This window comes from Peromyscus leucopus, chromosome 10, assembly GCF_004664715.2.
Source record: "Peromyscus leucopus breed LL Stock chromosome 10, UCI_PerLeu_2.1, whole genome shotgun sequence".
Lineage (NCBI taxonomy): Eukaryota > Metazoa > Chordata > Mammalia > Rodentia > Cricetidae > Peromyscus > Peromyscus leucopus.
In genome coordinates this window covers 89247758-89272297 of record NC_051071.1, presented here as the reverse complement: position 1 = coordinate 89272297, position 24540 = coordinate 89247758, and the positions used below count along the sequence as shown (strand labels likewise).

The 24540-nt window shown below is 40.1% G+C and overlaps 1 protein-coding gene across 1 annotated transcript in view; it reads right to left on the bottom strand.

Moving 5' to 3' along the window:
• The window catches only part of LOC114691795 (ATP-binding cassette sub-family G member 3-like), a 69188-nt gene that overhangs the window by 8884 nt on the left and 35764 nt on the right, over positions 1–24540 (bottom strand). The window contains exons 9-13 of the mRNA XM_037209249.1: positions 23858–24108; positions 20959–21041; positions 12251–12340; positions 8095–8219; positions 1169–1308 (exon numbers count right to left, since the gene is read on the bottom strand). Coding sequence (XP_037065144.1) covers positions 1169–1308; positions 8095–8219; positions 12251–12340; positions 20959–21041; positions 23858–24108 — 689 coding nt within the window. The remainder of the gene's footprint in view (positions 1–1168; positions 1309–8094; positions 8220–12250; positions 12341–20958; positions 21042–23857; positions 24109–24540) is intronic.

Here is a 24540-nt window from a genome sequence, read left to right as displayed (position 1 = left end):
GGGTTAATTTAAATTTAAGAGCTAGTCAGTATTAACCTTGAGCTAATGGCCAAGCAGTTATAATTATTATAATCTTCTGAGCAGGCCACAAGACTGTGGGGGCATAGTGGGACTGGAGAAACCATCTGACTACACTTTCCCCATTAAGTCTCTACCTCCCAGTGATCCCAGAACCTCTCCAACAGTGTCACCAACTATAAAACAAGTGTTCAAGTCCCTGAGCATTAGAGGACATTTCTCATTCAAAATTCCACAGGGAAGGATTTGGGAGGGAGAAAATAGCATGGACTTCATCAGAACACTTTATGTGTATTTAAGAATCTCTCAAAGAAAAATTAATTAATAACATATTTATTGAAGATTTACATTACTGGATGTCCATATATATATGGCCATATAAAGAGGAAATATAAACAAAACTTAGCACTTTCTTCAATGACATGCATCTGCCATTGCCAAACTACAGTATGCTCTTACACTACCAGAAAAATATGACTATTAAGATACTAAATAGTTTTATTTACTTGATATGCTTTTTGGGAAATGGGGGATCTGTTTCCATTAATTGGTTGATTCATTTACATTAAGTGTGCAATTCATGGGCATGAAAGACTAAGACTGAATAACCAGTTACAGACAGATGAGTAGAAGTATGCTAATTCAGGAGACTGATTACTACTTAGGAGTCTGGAATCTTCCACTATTTCTAACACTTTTCAGAACACAAGTGAACCCTGAGATATATTCCTCCTGCTGTACACGACCTTTGCTCTCCCACTGAGAGCTACTGAATAAACCAAATCATATCTGCTGTGATTAAAACAGCAGGTGAGTCTCTCACACCAGCATGAAAGGAAGGCTGCAATCTGTCTTGTGAAGAAATCAGCCAATCATACCACTTTCTTGAAGTCCCAATTTACTATGGTTTTATAATATGATCCCAAGAAATGTCTGGTAAGAGTTCACTAGAAAGGGCATGTTAACTACATCACAGAACTGACATCAGAGCAGGATCCACAAAGCCTGGGAGGAAAGGCAGCTCCCTCTCTCCTACAGATGACAATAAGCTTTAGCATAAGGCCTCAAGTACTGATGTGTCAAGCATATACATGTTCAAGAAGGAACACAAGGAAAATTTTCCTCTTAGAAAAACACAATTCACACTCACCAGCAAGTAGATGAGTTCTGTTAGTACAGATGCTGCATTCATCACTGCTCCTAAACACAGCGACAGGGAGCTGGCAGAACAAGCTAACATCATGACAGTAAGTATCATAGCGAAGAAACCATTCACATCTGTGTTTACTCCTTAGAAAGAAAACAAGTGGGGTCAGTTCAGCTACCAAAGTCCAGACCATTGTACAGTTTTTAAATAATATTTCAATGGCCAAAATGTCTAATAACAATTTTACAGCTACCCTACTGTTCTGGGTCTCTAATTTAATTGCTTCCTTCCATGTGACTATATAAAATTGTCTTATTTTTTTAAAATGATTTATTTGATTTTTATTTATGTGTATCTTGTGTGTTGTGGGAATGTCATATGTGTGCAGTTGCCTTTGGAGACCAGAAGAGGGAACCAGATCTCCAAGGTGTGCAGTTACAGGCAAATGAAAGCTGTCTGATAATGCGAGTGCTTGGAAACAAATTTGGGGATTTTGGAGGAGCAGCTTGTGCTCTTAACCAATGAACCATCTCTCCAGCCTCATCATATGGCTTTATTTTTATACTTTCCGTGAAATACCTTTCTATATATTGCCTATTCTCTTTTCTATATAAATGTGACCAATTATAAGATCCTGACATGTACAACTGGCCAAAATTCTACTGCATTCTCTCACACAAGAATCAACAATAGAAGACGTTTCACGTCCACAGTCCCCTGTATTTATTATAATTGCATTAGTTAAAAAAAAAAAAAAAAAAGGCCGGGCAGTGGTGGTGCACGCCTTTAATCCCAGCACTCAGGAGGCAGAGCAGGCGGATATCTGTGAGTTCGAGGCCAGCCTGGACTACAGAGCGAGATCCAGGAAAGGCACAAAGCTACACAGAGAAACTCTATCATGAAAAACCAAAAAAAAAAAAAAAGAAAGAAAGAAAGAAAGAAAAGAAAAGAAAAAGAAAAGAAAAAAGAAAAAATGGGATCAGGTCAGGACTGTGCAGGTTAGTTTTTTTATCAGCTTAACACAAGCTAAGGTCTTATGGGAAGAATAACCTTGTTAAGCAAACGCTTGAACTACTAACAATAGTGGAGAGGGTGCCTGAACTAGTCTACCCCAGTAATCAGATCGGTGAATACCCTAACTGTCATCATAGAGCCTTCATCCAGTAACTGATGGAAGCAGATGCAGAAATCCATAGCCAAGCACCAGGCTGAGCTCTGAGAGTCCAGCTGAAGGGAGAGAAGGATTATATGAGCAAGGGGTATCAAGATCTTGATGAGGAATCCTACAGAGACAACCAAATCAGACCAGTGGGAATTCATGAAATTAAGACCAACACCTGTGGAGCCTCCATGGCACTGGACTTGGTCCTCTGCATAGCAAGACATTTGTGTAGCTTGGTCTGTTTCAGGGGTCCCTGGCAGTGGGATCAGGATCTATCCTTGATGCATGTGTGGATTTTTAGAGCCCAGTGTCTATGGTGAGACACCTTTCGCAGCCTTGGTGCAGGGGGAGGGGCTTGGACCTGCCTCAGCTGAATGTACCAGGCTCTGCTGACTCCCCATGGGAGACCTTGCCTTGGAGGAGCTGGGAACGGGGTGGGGGTGGGGTGGGGGGGTGGCTTTGGTGGAGACTGTGGGGCAGGAGGAGGGAGGAGAGAGGGATCTGTGGTTGGTATGTAAAATGAATAGAAAATTTCTTAATAATAAAAAAAGAAAAAAATAACAAAAAGAAAGAAAATGCTTCCATAGATTGGCCTGTAGACAAGCCTGTGGGGCATTTTCTTTTCTTTCTTTCTTTTTTTTTTTTTTTTTTTTTGGTTGGTTTTTTCAAGACAGGGTTTCTCTGTGTAGCTTTGCGCCTTTCCTGGAGCTCACTTGGTAGCCCAGGCTGGCCTCGAACTCACAGAGATCCGCCTGGTTCTGCCTCCCGAGTGCTGGGATTAAAGGCGTGTGCCACCAATGCCCGGCTGGGGCATTTTCTTGATGGATGTTTTATGTGGGAGGTCTTAAACAGCTGTGATGATGCCATCCCTGGGCAGGTGGTCTTGAGTTCTATAAAAAAGCAGGCTGAGGAAGCCATTAAGAGCAAGCCAGTAAGCAGCATTTCTTCTCCATGGCCTCTGCTTTACTTCCTACCTCCAGGTTCCTGTCCTGAGTTCCTGCCCTAACTTGCCTTCTAGAAGTACATTGAACTGTAAGATGAAATGGACCCTTTCCTCTCAAAGTTGGTTCTGATCATCATGTTCATCACTGTGCTAGAAACCTAACTAAGGCAAGGATTAAACAACCTTGCTTTGGTTTTAATATCTAGAGGACAGGAAGTACCTCCAGCTTTAGTTTTCCCTAGGAAATTACCATGTAACTGCTGTGCAGGAAGGCAATGGGTTCCATAAGCTGATTTGTAATCTTAAGGAGCTAAGGTCATGAGTCATACACAGTCCTGTGTTTTTATAATAGTCACAAGGACACAGAGTCTGGGGGAACTGAGTTCCATAGCTAATTGTTTTCTAAGTTGTTGTTATTAAGATGGTGTTTATAGCACATGTATGGGTATAGTTGTATGTTTATCATGATGTATATACATGCCATGGTGTTCATGTGCCATGGTGTGTCTGTGTCATGGTCATAGTGTATATGTGGAGTTGAAGGAAGGACATCTTTCTGGAGTGATTCATTCTTCCAATGTGGATTCTGAGGATCAAATTCAGGTTGTCAAATTTTCAGGACAAGCACATTTCCCATAATCATCCCATGGCTTAGATGACTGGTTCTGAATGATGAATCTCTTATAAAACAAAGTCTAAGCTGTATCAGTGCTTATCCTTGAAAGTGTGAGTGTGTGTCTGTGTGTGTCTGTATGTGTATGTGTATATGTCTGTGTGTGTCTGCGTAAGGATGTGTTCATGCCTCTGTATGTGTGTGTGTTTGTGTGTCTATGTTGGTGTCCTTGTGTGTATGTATGTGTTTATGTGTGTGTGTGTTTGTGTATGTATGAAAATTATAGAATCTAAACAGTCTAGGATGAAGCCTAACCATATGCACAGATGAGTCTGTGCATACATTTTAAATAACAATTATATAATGTAATTTCTACAAACCCCAAATTTACTGTCCTCTCTTTGTAAGATGGTAGAGGCAGACAATGTTGTAAATATGTAAGAGATATTATCCACTTTTCTATATTTTATTTGCATATAGAGACACACAGAAGCACAGAGAAAATGTGCAGCTGGGCTAGAGAGATGGCTCACTAATTAAAAGCATGTGCTATTATTACAGAAGCCCTGGATTCTGTTCCCAGCAAGCACTTGGTGGCTCACATTCTGTAACTCCAGTTCAAGGGGATCTGATGTCTTCTTCTGGCCTCCCAAAGTACTACATTTACTCAGTGCACACATACACAGACACACACATATACAGACACACACACAAACACACAAATAAGCCAAAAAAAAAATCTTTTACAATACCTATGGCTAGATATCTAGTAATTGATCTTGCTCCATTGACACTTTCTCAAATGTATAACTTAGTTATTAATTCATTATAATACACAGAATCGCTTAGTAAAATCACAGCTTTATAAACAGCTTTTGTAGTAGTTTGTGAACAAGTCCTGGAGACTTTCCTCACACTGAACACCTGTTTTAGATGGCACACAGTGGAGACATGCTTTTCTACTTCAGGCTTGCCACAGTTGTACAAATCAAAACACGCTCCCCCACATTCTCTTGCTTTGTCTCTTATGGGAACCCACAGAAGTTTCCTTGTGAGATCTGAGTTTGCCTGGTACAGTAGAGCTGCACAAGTGGATGATTTGACCACAGGCAAGGTTGCCAGGTGGTTAGAAGGGTCTGCACTTGGCTGTGCCTGGGTAGTCTTTCCCTTTGGCATTCCAAGCCCTTTGGCAGAGACAGTCGGGGCCTGATGGATAAGAATCCAGGCCCTCCTGAGGATATTCTATGTTTCTCTCTCCAGCTATATTTCTATCTGATATCCCCTGCTGCTCCTGCTCAGGAATACCCTGGGGGAAAGTAGGGGTGGGATTGCCCCCCACAGATGGCGCCAGTGAACAGGGACAAAGACAAAGACTAAAAAGACAAAAAAAATCCAGGGACTTGGCAAAAGTGGAAGTTAGGTCCTGCAAGAAAGCAGTTGGATCCATCTGGTTTTGTAGTAAAAAAAAAAAAAAAAAAAAAAAAAAAAAAAAAAAAAAAAAAGAAGAAGAAGAAGAAGAAGAAAAAAGAAAAAAATGTGGCAGGGGAAAAAAGGAATCTGAGTGGGTCAGGAAACTGGGGGAGGGGGATGAGCTGGAACCAAGCCGGGAGCTGTCTGGGAGGGAGTCTCTCTGAAGGAGCTGTGGGAAAGCTTTGTTTTGAGTGCCTTCATTTCTTTTCACTGACTGGCTGGGCAGATGAGCAAGCCCCAAGGAAATTTTGGTATCAGGGTGCCTCCTGCCTCAATGCCAGTTGGGGCCAGTATCAGATAAAAGAAAAACGCCTATTAATGCCAGCTCAGGGATAACAGAACTCTTTTGACTCAAGAAATCTCCCATAGTGAAGAAAAAAGCTTGTGTGCTCTTGATTTTTAATACGAAAACAAGCCTAGTAAAGAGGACTGGAAATTGGCTCCTGGACCTGAAAGGAATTATGGGAAATGTAGTTTTTTGCTAAAAATGTCAGTACTGCCAAAAACTTTTTTTTTTCAGCTTGAAATGAAGTTTCTTTCCTAAGCACTGCTAGAAAGCTTAGATTTACTTCCCAAAACTCTGAGAGTGAACAAACAGCTTGCCTCACTGGAAATAATTAAATCGCCAATACTGTTCATCAACAAGTCATTTAAAGCCCTTTAGAAAACAAGGGAAAATGGTCCTTACACTGAGAGATGGGTTCAGGTGTGGAAAAAAAGCTTATGAGATTGAGTTGTGCTTAAGATTCAAGAGAGAAACATTGACATCATTAAAAAATGGTCATGGTAAACAAAACAGTTTTAAAATATTAAGAAGGGGGAAAATTGAGCACTTGGTAAGGAACATGGAACATAAGAAGGTCAGCTCCAATGATGCTCCTCTAGAACTGGAATGAAAGTAGCTGAACCAATATTCCTGATATTTGAGGTTCCTTCCTGCAGTCTGGAGAAGGCAGGAGACTTAGGGGACCCTCAGACTGCTGAGGAGTTAGGGACAGAGGTTTTATTGCTGGTTAATACAAAATGAAAGGAAATGGATCAATACAGGCTCCTTTGAGAAAGTGCCTTATATTGTCTAATAGCTGCACAGAGTTTTTTGTTTGTTTGTTTGTTTGTTTGTTTGTTTGTTTGAATACAGTAGTCTCGCCCTTGCTCTAAAGCGGTTTTTTTTTTTTTTTTTTTTTTTTTTTTTTATGGTAGCTGGGTGAAGATAGCAATGGCGGTCTGAATTGTGTCGATGGTAAAACTGTGATAGGCTTGGGGAAAATGACAGTCCCTCGCTAAGAAGCCATCTACTGCAGGGTACTTCTCTGCTGGTTCTGGAATGGCTGAAAGGACCTGGTGGGAAAGGTGAGTGGGGAAAAATAGCTTTACCCCAAGGATTACAGCCTTAACAATGACATTATATCGTACAAAGAGCTACCTATAAGGACAGTAAAGTCACTTAGAAATACATTCTAGCAGGGGAACCTGCTAAATGATATAGGTTTGGAACCCCACTCCAACTAGACCAGCATGAGAAAATGACTGTTGTAGAATTGCTACCTGAGCAATCCAGAAACAGAATGCCCCTTAGGAGGTTTTTCTTTTCATTCTCTTTTCTTCCATTTTGGGTTTGATAACTAACAGTCTATTCTTAATTTCTATTTCTTAAATGAAGTCCAAAGAAAATCACTCTGTGTCTTGTTGGAAGATACTGTAAGTAGTTCAGTTAAGAAATTCCTTTTAGGTGTTGGTTGGAAAAAGTTAGTTCTGCTAAGAAGTTCTTTCTAGTGTAAATAAATTCTCTTAAGAAATTCTAATACTTCTATAGAGTTTCCTTAGAGATCTCTTGTAGTAAGTGCTGATGTTGAATGTGAGTTTGTAAGTAAATAAGTGCTGATGTTGAATGTGAGTTTATAAGAAATGTACATGTTAAATGTAAATCTAAATGCTTAATGTAAGCTAGCAAAAAAGTGTAAATATATATAGTGGTAATAGTTCAATAAATAGAGTTTTAAATATGTATAATGATGTTAATACCAGAATTATGTTCAGGTTAATGAACCAGAGTTTGGTAAAAAGCTAAGGGAACCTTTTAGTTGGATGTAGTTTATTGGATGCAGTTTACAACGGAGTTCAAGTTGAAAAGGGGCTTGGCACAGCTAAAACTGTTCTGGACATCTTAAGACCCATTCCCCAAAAAAGATATACCATCTCTATCATCCTTTCCTCCTTTATTGGGGGTGTGGCAGCTATGGAGATTACTCTGGATGTTTGTAAGCTTAGTGGAAACGTGGGCAGAACTGAGATAAGCTTAGTATCCCCTCCTGCCAGAGGCTGAGTACTCAGAAAGACAGATCTCAGTCTACCTGAGGGGACTGAGGGGAATCTTTAAAAAATTAAGAGGGGGGCCTGTGGGAGCCCACAGAAGATTGTGAGATCAGAGTTTGCCTGACACAGCAGAGCTACATAAGGAGATGATTTGACCATAGGCAAGGTTGTCAGGTGTCTGGGATGGTTTGCACTTGGTTGTGCCTGGGTGGAGTTCTTTTGCTCCTCCCTTTGGCATTCCTTTAAAAGCCCTTTGGCAGAGACAGTTGGGGCTCGATGGATAAGGATCCAGGCCCTCCTGAGGATATTCTATGTTTCTGTCTGTCTCTCTCTCTCCAGCTACATTTCTATCTAATATTTCCTATTGCTCCTGCTCAAGAGTACCCTGGGGAAAAGTGGGGGTGGGATGGCCCCCCAGAGTCACTTACCTGCTATGCTGAATACTATAACAGTAAATACAATACTTGGTAATACCCTCCTGGATACCAGCTCAAACAGCAATTCCCCAAGGAAATATGGTGACACTCTGTAGTATCCACTGGTATGCTCATGTCTACAGAGACAAAGATCACATTATACATCCTTAGATTAGTCTAGTAGACACAGGTGAGATGCTGGCTAAGCTGACTTCTGCCACCACAGGGAGCCTAACAGGACAGTGTCCCCTGTGCCCCAGGCTGACTCCCATACACGTCCCCATCTTAGGGACCAGCATCCCTAGGCCAGCATCCTGATGACATTCTCACTAGTATTCTCCCCATCAGAGAACTCTCCCCTGTTTTGTCCACTCTGGTCACACAACAGCCGCTCCAGGGAAACAGCCCAATGTGTCCACTCTCCTCAGAGTCTCTGCCCCTCTGAAGCTGGCTCCCTGAGGAGCAGCTCATTTCTACCTCACCTCAGACAGTGGTCATGGTGACTTCTCTCCTTCCAGTTCTCATGAAGAAGGTGACACTGTCACTCTGAGGTCACAGTGCAGCTTCAGGACACTACATCCTTCTCTCCAGCAACTCTCACTTTAGGACAGATGTATTCCTTCAGTAATCTCTCTGTACAACCATGAATCTTCACCAGATACCAAATCCCAAATCTAATCCTTTCCCTTCCAGCCCTTCAAGATCCCAAGCTCTTTCCCTCCCAATGTCTTCATTTCATATCTCTCTCTCTCTCTCTCTCTCTCTCTCTCTCTCTCTCTATATATATATATATATATATATCATATATCATATATCATATATCATATATATATGATCACCAGTGCTGGCTGGCCTTAAATTCCATATGTACCCAAGAATGACCAGCCTCCTGTGTTGGAGAATATTATTTTAAGGTGTGTTACCTTTGTTTACATTGTATTTGTTTAACTCTGTGAACCTGTGTTACTGTGCCTGTCTAAACACCTGATGGTCTAATAAAAAACTGAAAGGCCAATAGCAAAATAGCAAGACAGGAGACAGGATACGATGGGCTGACAGGCAGAGAAAATATATAGAAGGAGAAATCTGGGAGAAAGAAGTAGCCAGAGAAGGAGGAGGACTCCAGAGGCCAGCCACCCAGCTACACAGCAAGCCATGGAGTAAGAGTAAGATTTATGGAAGTAAGAGAATGGGAAGAGCCCAAAGGCAAAAGGAAGATGGGATAAATTAAGTTAAGAAAAGCTGGCTAAAAACAAACCAAGCTAAGGCAGGGCATTCATAATTAAGAATAAGCCTCCTGTGAATGATTTATTTGTGAGCTGGGTGGTGGGCCTCCCAAAACCGAAAGAGCAAAACCAAACAACAGTTTTGTATACCAACATGGTGCTTTAATTTCCACAATGCCTAAAAAAGCTTTAAAACACACACACACACACACACACACACACACACACACACACACACACACCCCTCCTCTAAGAATTTCAGCTGGACAGTTTCTGCCAGTCAGCAAGCCGTTGAACATCTAGTGCATTAAGTAGGAACAACACACTACATAAAAATGCCTGCCACAGTGCAAGCATCAGCATTCTAGAGCTCTAGGAAGGTTGAATGCAGTTAGTCTTGGTCAGACAAACCTCCAACAGGCTACAAGTTTCACTCTTGGTTTTCAGGACCCAAGAAGTGGGAAGAGCCAGCTGAGAGCTGCATGTGGAAGATCCAAATGTAGGTTAACAATTTAAAGGTTTGCTCATATGGTCAAAAAAGTTGGAAGATACACAATAAAAGAGGTCCAGATGAAAAAACCTCTAAACAGGTTACAATATGTTTAACAATATGAATAGGTTTTAAAAAAAGGAGGTTATAGTCATAGAAAAATAGTTTATAAAATAAAATCTTTAAAGAGAGAATAAAAAAGTCACATAAGTTAAAAGGTATACAAGGAATCTGGATCCTATATAATATTATATTGATTTTGAATTTTTAAATGCTGAGAAGACTACTACTAAGACAGATGAGATTGAAAAGACTGCTAAAATAACCCAGCGTAGATACTTCAAGAATGCATTAACTTTAAATAAAGTCAAAAGCTATATTTGTCAAATAAAAATAAAAAAAATGCTTTGGAGTTTTGTTCCCACAGGATCTGAGAGGCTATAGATTCCTTCATGTTTAATATGGATCAGAGTTGATCAGGTGAGACCTCCTGAACATTGACAGGTGGTATCTATCAACAAAAATTACTGCTGATCCTCTCAAGACTTGGTGATTATCTCAAAATTTTCTCTCTGGGACCCTAAAGAGACTTTGTCCACAGACAGCAGGAAGAAGATTGGAGAACATAATGGCCACATTCTCAAGAGAGATATGGGAGGCTTTTTGCTATTTGATGGGTTATGGATGTTTGTTATCATTTAGGGGAATATAATATATAGATACATATATATTTGTTATACTGTATATATGTTTCTACTCTTGTTTAAAGAATTTTTAAATATTGATAAAAATTTAGTTATTTTTGTTACAAAGTATTGTATATATGCTTCTATTCTTGTTTAAGGTACAGTACTTATGTAATTTATTTAAAAAGTAAGATAAAATTCTAGTTTTTAAGAGTTATTATTATGCACTGTATAGAATCATCAGGAAACATAGGTTAATGATTAGTCATTTATAACAATCAAATTTATAGATATACTAGTTATGTTTTCTAGATTAAATAGATATATTTTAGATAGATGGTCTTCAAACCTTTCAAAGACCTACAGAATATAACATTTAAAATGTTTTGTTAACATAGAATTTTTCATGATAATATGTTCCTGGCAGCACTAATTTACTTCAGAGAAAATGAGGGGCATTGAAGAAACTCCTTATGGAGTTTGCTTTAATTATGGCAAGGTTAGTCGCAGAGAAAAAAAAAAACAAAAACTGTTCATGCTTTAGACCACTGACAATATGCTGTGCAGACTGCTCATGTAGGACAAAATAATATTGGGAAATATTTATTATTTTAAGGTATGTTACTTTTATTTATGTTGCAATTACTTAATTTTGCAAAGCTGTGTTACTGTGCCTGTCTAAACACCTGATGGTCTAATAAAAAACTGAAAGGCCAATAGCAAGACAGGAGACAGGACAGGATGGGCTGACAGGCAGAGAAAATATATAGAAGGAGAAATCTGGGAGAAAGTAGCAGCCAGAGAAGGAGGAGAACTCCAGGGGCCAGCCATGCAGTAAGAGTAAAATTTATAGAAGTAAGAGAATGGGAAAAGCCCAGAGGCAAAAGGTAGATGGGATAAATTAAATTAAGAAAAGCTAAGGCAGGGCATTCGTAATTAAGAATATATAAGCCTCCTGTGAAAGATTTATTTGTGAGTTGGCTGGTAGGCCTCTCAAAAGAGTGAAAACAACCAACAAAACTCCCCCCAACTTTTGGGATGGCAGAAATTCAGCCATTCTCAGGTTTATGTGTGTGATACTGTGAATCTAACATAGGGTTTCGGGCACACAAAGCAAGCACTCTACCAACTGAGTGAGGCTCTCAGCTCCTCTCTGAGGACTCTTCTCTTTGGCATGCACTTGGAGGCAAATCTTGGCCATCTTTGAGAGCGGTGAATCCTAAGCATAGGCCACCAGGGAAAGGTTCTTCCATGTTTTAAAAACAGCTCTCTTACATTCAGCTGCTGTCTGGCTCTTTCCAGCCCTCTATGAAAAAGAGACTCATTCTTGTGCAGCTGTACTATGCAACCCCAATGTGCTGCTGCTAAACCCTCTATACTTAAGCTCTGGGGAACCCCTGACACCCTTATCTGGGGGAGGTTTCATGAATTTCTGGTTATTTTCAGCCCCCTACTACTGTGTCGTCTGGAGCACTGAGATCTGGTGATCTCACCCCAAATTTTAAGCTTTCTCTGAGCAGCAGATATCTCTGCTCCAGATTTCCCATCCATTTTTCATTGATATTAGTAATCTTTTTACATACTTCAAAACATATGGGGCCACACAATGATGAACACAAACTTTCTTTGTTTACATTTCAACTAAACAAATAAGAAAAAAAGGAAAATACTGGTATTTCATAAGATAACATCCTAGGCCCAACTATGAATGTAATCAACTTGATCACCAGCCCCTGATTTCTGCTTCTGGAGAAGGGGTTACTTACAGAAAGCGATCCCTTTTGTTCATAACATGCTCAAAGGAAGACAAGCCTGTCATACATCCAAAGCCTATGAGTATGAGGAGCAAGATGGCTCTGTAGGGAGAGAATGGAGGCAAAAGCAAACAGCAGATTCAACATTAGAATTAGAATGATTTTTTTTTCTCCCAACACAGCTTGTTCCATAGACTAAATAACATAACATAGAGTTTTCAAAAAAAAAAAAAAAAAAAGCAGGACTGGAGTCAAGACTGCTTGTTGTAGTTGGAATTTGCTCTACTTATGATCTTGGACTAGCTGGCCTGATAGAGGCGGTGCTTCTTGCCTGTCTATGTGACCTCGTAAAAGGGAAGTGGGAGGGGGTCCTGAACTCTCTATTGGACTGGATGGTTTCTTAGTGCATGGTCCTGGTGCATGGTTCAGGCAGTGTGAAACAGTCATATACATCCATGAAGAAAATACTCATATACATAAAAATAAAATATGTTTAAAAAAGAAGGAAAATTTACAACTGTTCTGGTTAAAAAGGTCAGGAAGTATGAGTCTCATAAGATATTTTCCTCTCTGTCTCCACAGCAGTATCTATTAATTGAAGTGTGTCCTCTGAAATCCAACAATTGGATAATGATGCTTAATGTAATGATTCTAGAGTGTGTAATTTAGAAGTTAATTGGTTTTAGATGGAGTCATGAGAGTGGAGCCCCATAATGTCATCTGTGTCCTCATCATGGGAAGAAACAGTAATGCAGTGTCTGCCAGGAGAGGGCTGAGAGAAGGTGGCCAGACAGGAAGAGCCTGGGAGAGAATCCTCACCTCAGACTCCATACTGCAGTGTGGAGACACATTTGCTTTTAAATCCACTGAGCCTGTGATATTTAGTCATGGCAGCCCAACCCATTACTTCAATTTAACTAACAAAGTTGGTAAGCATCATTCCTAATGTATAAATAAAGAAACATAAAGATTAATAAAACTCCAAGGAGTTTTCATATTCAGTTGGCTGTGTTGATTTACAGAAGAGTAAGAATGAAAACATGAAACAGTGGAGGGAATCTCTACTCAACAGCTTACTGCAGACATGGACTGTAGAGACATCTTTAAAGCCTTGATGGTTATCCATAAAATAGACCAACAACTTCCTGCATGGTTTCCAAAGAGCTCAAAAAATAATTCAGTCATGCTTGTTTATGAAGAAATAATGTGTTGATGTGATAGGGGATGGTAAGCAGGAGGAGGGGAATAAAAGGCCCTCTGCAGTAATCTGTTTCCTGGACACACATGTCAGGTACCTCTAGACAGATGCATGATTGGGTCCTAACAGCCTGCCACATAACACCTTCTCAACTGACAGTCAGAGGTCAGTGACTCTCTTTATTTAGGTACACAGTGGTGGTTGGAGATCCAGATCAGATCTGGGGGAACCTCAGTGGAGAATAGTTTCCTTCTACACTAAAGAAAAATTCTATTTTACACCCCACCAAAGGCCAGATTAAAGAAAAAGGTTGGGAAAAAAAATATTTGAACAAGTAAGACTCTGAGAAGAGCAGGAAGCAAGACCTCCAAACTCCTGGACTTGGGAGACAGAGGCATGAGGACTGCTGCAGACTGAGGCCAGCCTGGGCTACATGACAAGTTCTGGGCTTGTAAAGTCACACAACTGTGGCCCTGCCTCAAAGGTTCAAACAGAGTAGAGTACCTAGACACCCAGTGACCAACCATAGAACACAGGACCTGGGCACCCCATGACCAAACAGAGCAGAGGACTTGGGATTCCCTTCCTCTTGCCAATCTTGTTTTCAAGCCTCATCTGTTTAACTTTACTAAATGTACAACTTTTTCTCTCCAATCTTCTATTCCCACACACAACCATTCTTTGGTACTCAGGGCATTTTCTCTCTGTCTCCAATAAGTTGTCCTCAAGTTCTGTTTGTGTTTACTTTCATATATTTTATCAACAAATCCAAGTACTTAGAAAGGGAACCTTATGGCCCTGGCTATACTTAACCATATATACTACCTCTACTTTCTCATCTGACTTTTTAGATAAATAATTGTAGAGTGACAACCTATAGCTACACATTTAAGGTCTAACACTAATATGTTCCATCCTGGGATCATCTGTAACAGTCATCTCACTGCAGACTAACTTCTGATCCACACAGAAGGCAATTCATAGAAGAACTGATTTTTATCAGTTTCCTTCAAAACTAGTCAGTGTTTCCATACATCAAGACAGATTTGTAGGGCTGTGGAGCTGGCCCATTCAGGAAAGTGTTTCCATGCAGCCATAAGGACCTGAGTTCAGACCCTAGGACCTATGGTGATATTTTATTTGTGCTGAAATGTGATTTTATTTATATGTTAATAAATACAGTTGCCTGGGGGGCAGGGCTAATAGCAAGCCATTTAGCAGAAGTCTGGCAGTGGTAGCACATGCCCTTAATCTGATCACATGGCAGGCAGAGTCTGTGTGTTTAAGGACATAGCCAGCTTTGAGACACACGCCTTTAATCTCAATACCAACCATAGAGACCTGGAGGTCTGTATAGACAGGCAGTGATGAAGAAGTCATGTGGATGGGTTTAGAACCAATGAGAAGGCAGAATAGAAAGTCAATAAAAATGCAGACACACAGGAAGTATGTCTCTTTCTGAGGGGAAGGATGGCAGCAGCTGGTAAGCTAAAGGCTATTCACTAGTGCTCTGACCTCTTAGGCTTTTAACTCTGCATTTGGCTCTGTTTCTTATTTAATAAGACAGCTCAGAATTACATCTACAAGGACCCATGTAAAAGTATGCAGGCACAGTTTTTCTCATCTGTAATTCCAGTGGTGAAGGGTACAGAGTGGATAATTGGAGCTCATTGACCAGCCAACCTAGCCAAGTCAATGAGCTCTAGATCCAGTGAGGGACCTGCCTTGAAAAAGAAAGTGGAGGGTCACAAGGAAAACCTGGCATCAACCTCTGACCTCCATATGCAGACACGTGCATGCTCACCAACATACACCTGTGCACACACCCACATAAACATGATTGCACCCCACACAAACCTGGACATATAACACACAACACTACATACACATATACACACAAACACCAAGTAGCAGAACTTCCATGGTCAAGTCTCTCTGGCCATTTGGAGGTACTCTAAGGCTGTGGGTGTCAATCACAGAATCCAGTTGAGCAAAGAATGGTGTGCCATATATAAATTACAATGAAAATTGTGATCCTGATGAGAAACAATGTTTGGAACATGCTATAGTCATTAAAAAGGTTTACCTTGAAAGTATATGGTTAAAGCCACATTATAGCTCAAACTAGACAAGGACCACAAAGGTCACATCTATAAGATAAGTCAGGAAAAACCAATCCCATCCTAATACCCCACACTCACATTCAAAGAAATCTAATATATTCAAGAAAATTGGTACCAAAGCAACAAAATAAATAGGTAAACTAAAAATATTTATGTACAAAAGGCATTATCAACAGAATAAAAAGGCAACACACAGAAGGGAAGAAATGTATGTGGATCATGTGTCTGCTGGGGGACTCACATCTCAAAAACAAAAATCACTATAACTCAACAGCAAGGAAAGATTAAGGGGCCAATGAGATAGCTCAGCAGGTAAGATGACTGCCACCAAGCTTGATGACCTTGAGGACAATCCTGAAACACATGTGGTGGAGGAATTGCTCTTGTAAACTGTCCTCTGGCCTCCATGTACATGCTGTGGGACACGTATGCCCACACACTAATATACACTAAGTAAAAAAATAAAAATTTTGGATTGGAAAGAAAACATTCCAATTTAAAATGGGAAAATAGGTTCTACAGACACTTCATAAACTATCCAATGTATTGTGATTTATTTTTTCTTAGACATCTTATTCAAAACAAGAAATAACGTAAGTTTGGGTGAGGATGTGGACGTATTGGAGCCCTTGTATTATGCTGGTGAGGATATAAAATAGTATAGTGGAGTTGGAGACAGGGTAGCAGTTCCTCAAACACACATTTCCAGCCACAAATGAATAGGAAGCAACACAGCATACACACAATGGACTATTGCTCTGCCTTACTGTTGTTCAAATATTAGATGTCTTAGGTAAAAAGAAACCCAGAGCCAAATATTAGGGTAAAAGCAATCAAGGTAAGGGCACTTTCTTGCCCAGTGGCTAACTTGCCACAGTGAAAGTAAAATTCATAAGAAATTTCTTCAATGCCTTTCATCTTCTCTGAAGTAGATTGGTGCTGCCAGGACCAGACATGTCTCATTGTCATAACAAAAAGAAAAAAACTATGTTATTAAAACAGCTTAAATTCCATATCCTGTAAATCTCTGAAATGTTTGAAGATGACTTGTTTATCTAAAATATATTTGTTTGACCTTGAAAACTTACCTAATATGACTACAAGTTCGATTGTAATGACTACTAACTTGCATTTCTTTATATCTTAATTTGTTGGTAATAATAGTTTTCAATGACTAGCAATTTGCATTACATTGTTAAATGAACTGTATAGGTACAATACCTTGAACAAGATTAGAAATATACAGTATTTTCTAACAAAATCAATCTCAAATTTGTATCAATATACACAAATTGTATACAATACAGAAAAATCCAATCCAATGTAAAATATTTAAAAATGGCAGTTGCTTTTTTAAAGTAGATTCAATAATCTACCTTTTTTGGTTTTTTGGTTTTTGTTTTCTCTTCAGTGCTGAGGACCGAACCCAGGGCCTTGCACTTGCTAGGCAAGCACTCTACCACTGAGCTAAATCCCCAACTCCAATAATCTACCTTTTTATCTTATCATAACCATATTCTCTCTTTTTTTATTTTCAGAGTAGATTCAATAATCTACCCTTTATCCATGATTTCAGTATCTTATTTTTCAGAGTAGATTCAATACTCTACCTTTTATCTTATTATCTATATCCTCTTTTTTCTTTTTACACAAGAACCCTAAATCCAGTCTCCTTTGTTTAGCCTTTTTCCTGACCATTAACAATTAACAACTTGTAACCAACCATCCTAAACAATGACAATTATCCATACCCCACTGAATGACCAAAAACCACCCACCCTACCACTTAGGAATGTGGGTGTCATGTTCTTAAAATTACTTCCTATTGTCTGGGGAGGAAGGCATATTAAGGGGATCCTGAAAAGAAAATTTTGGGTTTGTCAGGTCCTGGGAGAGGTAGCTGTATCATTTGTTGTCCAGTCTCTGCATAATGGGAAAGTGCAGGGCTTATCTCAAGTCCTTGCTTGAGTACTCTGTGAGGGCAGATAATCTCAGGTAGCCATTTTGAAACTGTCCTGAGCAGTTTGTAATCCAAACTAAGACAATTTTTCTGGATGATTTTCCTTTTTCTTCAGATGTCTCATTTGTCCAGTGTTCTTGAGATTCGTTAGCCTTCATTTTCCTGAAAGATAAAACTAAACCCTTCCCCAATCCTAACTTTGGGGAGGGTTACTTTCTAATCTTTACCACTTTTAATTTATGGTTTCTCCTGAATTTTTGTTCTCTCTTCTATAGCTGTAATATCACCCCAAGCAGTTTAGTTTTTTACAATAGGTATTAGGTATCTAGCTACTCTTGGAAGGGGTTTCTTACATGATGGTAGGGAAGGACTGAACTGATTTTGTCATGGGGGCCTGGTAAGAGGCCCCTCAGGGAGTTTCTCAACAGCAAAGGATTACCTTGTCTGTCCCTTGTTGATCTACATTCGTTAGTCCAATGTTTGTCTTCTGCATAATAATAATTCTGTTGGGATTATTCCTTGAAAAAGCATTGTGTCTAAGAATGCCCTGTTTACATTCTCTTTTAAGTGACATTGTTTACCATATTTGAAACATCTGACATTACTATTTTTCTTCAGACCTCTGGAAATCACCTCTCCTATCCAAGTGTCATTATGGTCATGAGATTCAATATTAATTGTATCTCAAATCCATTCCTCCAAAGGTGCTGATCTTGCCTTTAACAGCCTAATTATCCTTTTGCATTGTGCATTGGCATTTTCAAAAGTCAGAGATTCAATTATTATCTGGCTAGCTTCTGAATTTAGTATCACTATATTTACTGCTAAAGACAGCCTTTATAAGGAATCTGTGAAGGTTTCTTTTGAGCCTTGTATAACTTTTGTAAATGACTCAATTTTCTTTTCTACTTCTTCAATTCTGTCCCAAGCATTCAAGGCTGCCATTTGGCATGGAGCTAGTGTGTAGTCATCACATAGAGATTCCCTTTTTATATTACCATAATTTCCCTCTCCAAGAAGTTGGTCTTGGGAGATTTCCATACCTCTAGCCCTACCTCATTGTTCAATGGTCTTAGCCTCATCCTTCCACCAGGTCCTCCATAAAAATTGTGGATCAGCCTCCAAGACAACTGTAACCAAATCTCTCCAGTCTTGAGGGATAATTCTATTACAAGTTGACCACAAGTTTAACATCTGCTTCACAAACAGGGAATGCATACCATATGACACTATAGCGTCTTTGAATCTCCTCAAATCTAACATTTGCACAGGATTCTAGTTAGCTTTTACACAGCCTTGAGCATTTGGCAGTTCCTGTAAGGTTACTGGATAGATTAAGGTTGGCTGTTTGAAAGCCTTAGGCTGTTTCTCTATAACCTTATAATGCAATACTGAAATAGGTTCACCTTTAAATTCTTCTATCTGGATCTGAATTTCTCTATGATTTGTTTTAACAAGGTTTTCTAAAACTTTTATCTTGGCACTCACATTAACCAACATTCCTGAGTGCTGGGATTAAAGGCGTGCACGACCACCGCCCGGCTTTAAAGATTTTTTTAATTCTTTTTTTATACATAATTTATATTATGGACATTGGTGTTTTGCCTGCATGTATGTCTGTATGAAGGTGTCAGATCTCTGAAACTGGAGTTACAGACAATTATGAGCTGCCATATGGGTGCTAGGAATTGAACCTGGGTCCTCTGGAAGAGCAGCCAATTCTCTTAACCACTGAGCCATCTCTCCAGGCCCTCCAACTTTTTTAATGATAAAACAAAAATGATCAAACAAATAGTATTTATATCTGACATTACATAAATCCCATCTATATTAATTATCCTCTCATTTAATTGTTCCATTTTCAGACTGTTTAATGTATAGTCAAATAAAGACCAAACACCCTTCATTGTAAAAATGTTTCCCATTTTTAATGTGGGAAAAAAAAAATTTTGTTTTTGTTTTTGTTTTTAGAGACAGGATTTCTCTGTGTAGCTTTGTGCCTTTCCTGGATCTCGCTCTGTAGACCAGGCTGGCCTCGAACTCACAAAGATCTGTCTGCCTCTACATCCCGAGTGCTGGGATTAAAGGCATGCGCCACCACTGCCCGGCCGGGAAAAAATTTTTTAACTAATTTCTTCCTTTAAGAAATCCCAATTGTCTCACCGAATCTGCTGACAATGACAATTCAGATGTGAGGCTGACTGCTTCTGTGTAGAACAGTAGAAGCTGGAGTGGGTTTCAAGGAAGCTACCTAGTATGGTAGCAGCCCAAGTTGGAGATCGGGAGCCCACAACTCACCGGGAGAGAAGAGTCAAAAATCCAGCTATCTGCATGAGGGAATTCAAGAAAGCAGCCTCTTCTATGGTTTTTGGAGTTTGCTGCAGAGAGGCTACAACAAAAACTTTGCCAGTAAGTTAGAGACTCCAGCATACATGGGGTGCATACTCCGACTACATGCAGAGTCTGCAAGGCCACAGACAAGTGGTTCCCAACCCCAACCCCCACCCCACCCCTACCCTCATGAATTCATGCACCACAAATTGGATGCCAGATGTTGTTCGAATCTTAGATAGTCTTTTAATAAAAACCCAGAGCCAGATATCAGGGTGAAAGCTGAAAGATCAGAGAGGCAGAACAGCCAGCCACTAATTCTTACCTCTATCAAATCCTCAGCCTACAGAGAGTGAATTTCTGTTTTTTCACGCCTTATATTCCTTTCTCTGCTCAGCCATCACTTCCTGGGATTAAAGGCTTGAGTGCTTCCCAAGCAAAGGCATGATATCCCAAGGGCTAGGATTAAAGGTGTGTGCCACCACTGCTTGACCTCTATCCAATCTAGTGGCTGGCTCTGTCCTCTGATCCTCAGACAAGTTTATTAGGGTACACAATATATCACCACACCCTACAGACCCAAGAAATACACACACACATGCCACACTTTGATGAGCCTTGAGGATATCACACCAAGAAAACAAGACAACAAAAACAAAAACAAAACAACAGCGAAACACAGATAATTTGACTCTAATTCAGGGTTCCCACTTTAGTCACATTCAATGACAGAGAGTAGGATGGTTGATGCCAGGAATCGGGAGTGGGTAGTATGGAGAGTTTTCTTTCAGAGCTATGGGATTCCATTCAGGAAGATGAAAAAAATGCTCTATATTTAGAATGTGGTGATAGTTGTACAACATTAAACTACCCCATAACCCAAAACTGGCAAAATGTGAATGTATGGTGTGTATGGTTTCATGCTATCTACACACAAACATATGTGAAAAAGTGAGTTTTCTCTCTCGGCCTTCAATGTACCAACACACTCTATCACATGATAAAATGTTTACTTTGTTCTTGTCACAGATTCCAATTCTTAATGGGTTTATATAAGCTTGAACAAAGTGAGAGCACTTTCTCCAAATCAGGATCCAGGTTTGCTTACCTTATCTGGACTGCAACACAATCATTTTGTAGGAAACGGAAAACAGTGCCGATAATCACAGATGGTAGGACTGCAAAAATTTCCTTTTAAAAAAAATGGGGAATAAAACTAATTTTCATTAGGAATAGAAAGTATTTTACGCGTTGTCCATTATTTTAAGATATATGGTTTCATAGTCAGATCTCTCCCATGAGATAAACACTATATTATGACCAGAGTCCATAGAAGAATATAAAACACACATGTTAATAGACTGCTTGTATGTTAAACTGAAAACTAAGGTCTCTGCAATCTGAGGCTCTGACAGCACAGACCCTGGAAAAGCTAAGACTTCACCCAGTGCTCCACCAGGAACGGCCAGTGAAGGGCTCAGTTCAGGTTCTGAAACATGGATGACACAGGGTGGAGAGAATGCAGGCACCTGGGGAGGTTAGGGGACAAACCAAAGTGAGTGACAAAAGTGTTCACCTAAACTGAGCTCTCAACTCTGGTGCAGTGAACATGTGCAGTTTCTACTTCAAGTGGTTTGAAGAACTCGGTCTTTCTTTACTCTTTAGTTAGAAACAAGTTCACCCCAGGCCAGGGGACAGCTCAGTGGCAGAGCCCTGCACAGCATACACTAGACCTAGCCCTGATCCCAGCAACTGCAAACCAAATAACAAAACTAAAAACAACTCACAACCCAGTTCCTGGCAGTGGGATTTTGTGTGCTAAGAAGGGGTGAGCTGGTCCTCACCTGTGTCTCCTCTGGAAGTCTGTGCCTGTGTGGGAACGAGCACTATTGCTGTTACCACAGTGTTCAGACAGCGTCCTCTGGGTCACCTGATGCCCCATTGCCCCTCATCTCTGTCACTGCTGCTCCATCAACCTCAGCCAGGGCGGCCTGTGCTCAAGTCTCATCCAAGCTGCCAACTCCTCCAGACCCTCATCTACCTCCATCCACTCAGTCTGTGCAGACAGTCACAAGGACCTGCACTGCTTTGGTTTGGGGTTAAAATGGCTTTAAAAGGTGCTTCACTTAGCAAAGGAGTAAGGCTACATGATGTTGTAACTTATTTAAAAGATTCTGTTATTCCTCTGATGATGTTTTAAAAGTAGAATATTATGATCTAAGGGAAAGCATCCTACCATGTAACTTGATAAATTATAAACCAGATTTCCAGGGCTTGGAGTTAAGGCTCAGCAGTTAAGAGCACTAGCCGCTCTTGCAGAGGACCTGGGATTCAGTTCCCAGCAATCAAATGGCCCTAACAACCTTCTGTAAATCCGAGTTCCAGGGGATCTGATGTCTTCTCCTGGCCTCCATGGACATGCCTATGATGCATAAATATTGATGCACTCAAAACAGCCATACATAATAAACAAATAATTTAAAAAGTTAGTCCTTAATTACTAGCATTGCTAACACACACACACTTCTTAACTCATGATGTTGCCTCACTGTTGAACAATTAGTAGCCCAATTTGATGAATGTAACTCACTTTTTCCCAATCATATTGAATCTTTTTTTCCCAAAAACAATGGACATAAAAATGCCTCTTTTATGACACAAGTACCCAAGTAAATGACTAAAGCATTTGGAGCAACAGACAGTATAACTCAAATGGTAAGAATATTCACATACATACAGGGAAGGAAGCAACATTGAAATATGAAAAGGCCAGCACACATGTTAGGAAGTAAGTGGTGTTTCATTACAGCCAACAACACAGGAACTTTCAACAGAAACTAAATCCCTAAAAATAAAGTAACAACATACTAACAGCCGAACTGAGTATAAGGTCTGTTTTACAAGGACAGAGATGTAGGTCCATGGTAGAGTGATTGCCTTCTCATGGCTGAGGCACTAACACAGCAAAATCATCAACATCATGAATAAATATAAATGAATAAGCGATGGCCCAATGAGCTGGAAGAACCACATTTCTGTGTGACATTCATGTTAAAATAACAGAAGTTCCTTTTTTTTTTGCCCCGCCCCCCCCCAAGACAGGGTTTCTCTGTGTAGTTTTGGTGCCTTTCCTGGATATCCCTCTGCAGACCAGGCTGGCCTCAAACTCACAAAGATCTACCTGGCTCTGCCTCCCAAGTGCTGGGATTAAAGGCATGTGCCACCACCACCTGGCTAAATAACAGAAATTCTTAAGGCATGATGATCCTTGTTACAGAGCCAGTTTAAAGAAAAGTGGAACCTCACTTCCTCCCAGTTCCCAGTCAGCTGACAGGGAAGAGCACTGTTCAGTCCAGTCACTATCTGTGTGTGAACTGCACTCTGAGTGGCTTCTGCTTTCACACTGGACTCCAATAAGGAACAGCACTCTGCAATGGGCTCATCTCTCAGGCAGTGCATGCACAGGCTCACTCAGAGGGGATCAATGGCCCTGTTTCCTCATCCCATGATTTCAACTACAGATCAGCCCCCTTTCCCTCCTCAGTCACCTCCACCCTTCCTGCTTAAACTTTCTCCAAAGTCCATTCTTTCATCTGTTTATTCAGTTACCATCCATCCACCCACATGAAAAGTTACATCAGAACAAAAGCCTTTGACTCCCTTACTCATTCCTGGACTTTGAACTTGTAAGATGCACTGGTGAATTAAAGTAGACAGGGGTGAAGAACTCCCAGGTGTGCTGAATTTCTTGTTACCTTCCCTGAATTAAATTTCCTACTGGGATTAGTCATTATAGTTCCTCTAAATACAAAACAACCACTAAAAATGTTTTCTTTAAGTAAAAAGTTAATCACGTTCTACTTGCTTTATTGAATATATGCCGAGTGGAAATGACAAATATATGGAACAGAGTAGAAGATAAATGTGACCTGAAGTAGACTGACTCAGAAACAAATTGTTCCCACTTGAGTTTTTCACAATACAATTAAAATAATTCATCAGATTACCTGAATCATAGTGACCTGTCGAAAATTCTTTATATTTCTGAATGAACGATGGATAATCCACCCAAGCTGATGCCAGAAAGGGGTGACACACGTGATCTCCTCCAAGGCTGAGCACCTCCCTGCCCTCTGTTCCTCAATGAGTGAATCCAGTTCAGTTCTCTTTTCTCTGTATAAGGAGGACTTGGCATACATGTTGGCTAATTTTTTAGGGACTTGGCGCCATCTCTGAGAAAGCTCTTTATACTTGTCAGCTTTAGGATAAAAGTGGATAAAGACAAGAAACAGACAATAATTTAACTGATTTTTCTGAGACACTTTTCATGAATAATATAAATTATGTATCAGTTTTTCTTTGAGACAGTCTCATGTACCCTAGACTGGCCTCAAAGTTGCTATGAAGCCAAGGGTGACCTTAACTTCTGCAGGTCCTCCTGTGTCTGTCTCAGGTGCTGTGATGACAGGCATGGACTTCACACACAGTTATGCACTGCTAGGAACCAAACTCAAGGCTTTGTTTGTGCGGGGCAAGGACTCTACCAGCTGAGCTACATCTTCAACCCACCAAATTTTGAGAATAAAAAAAAATAAATTACCCCTGTGTAATTCCTTACAGATTAGAAGAGTGTCCCTAACTGACCTGACTACTGCCATCATCCTATGGACACAGCAAACTGAATGACCTC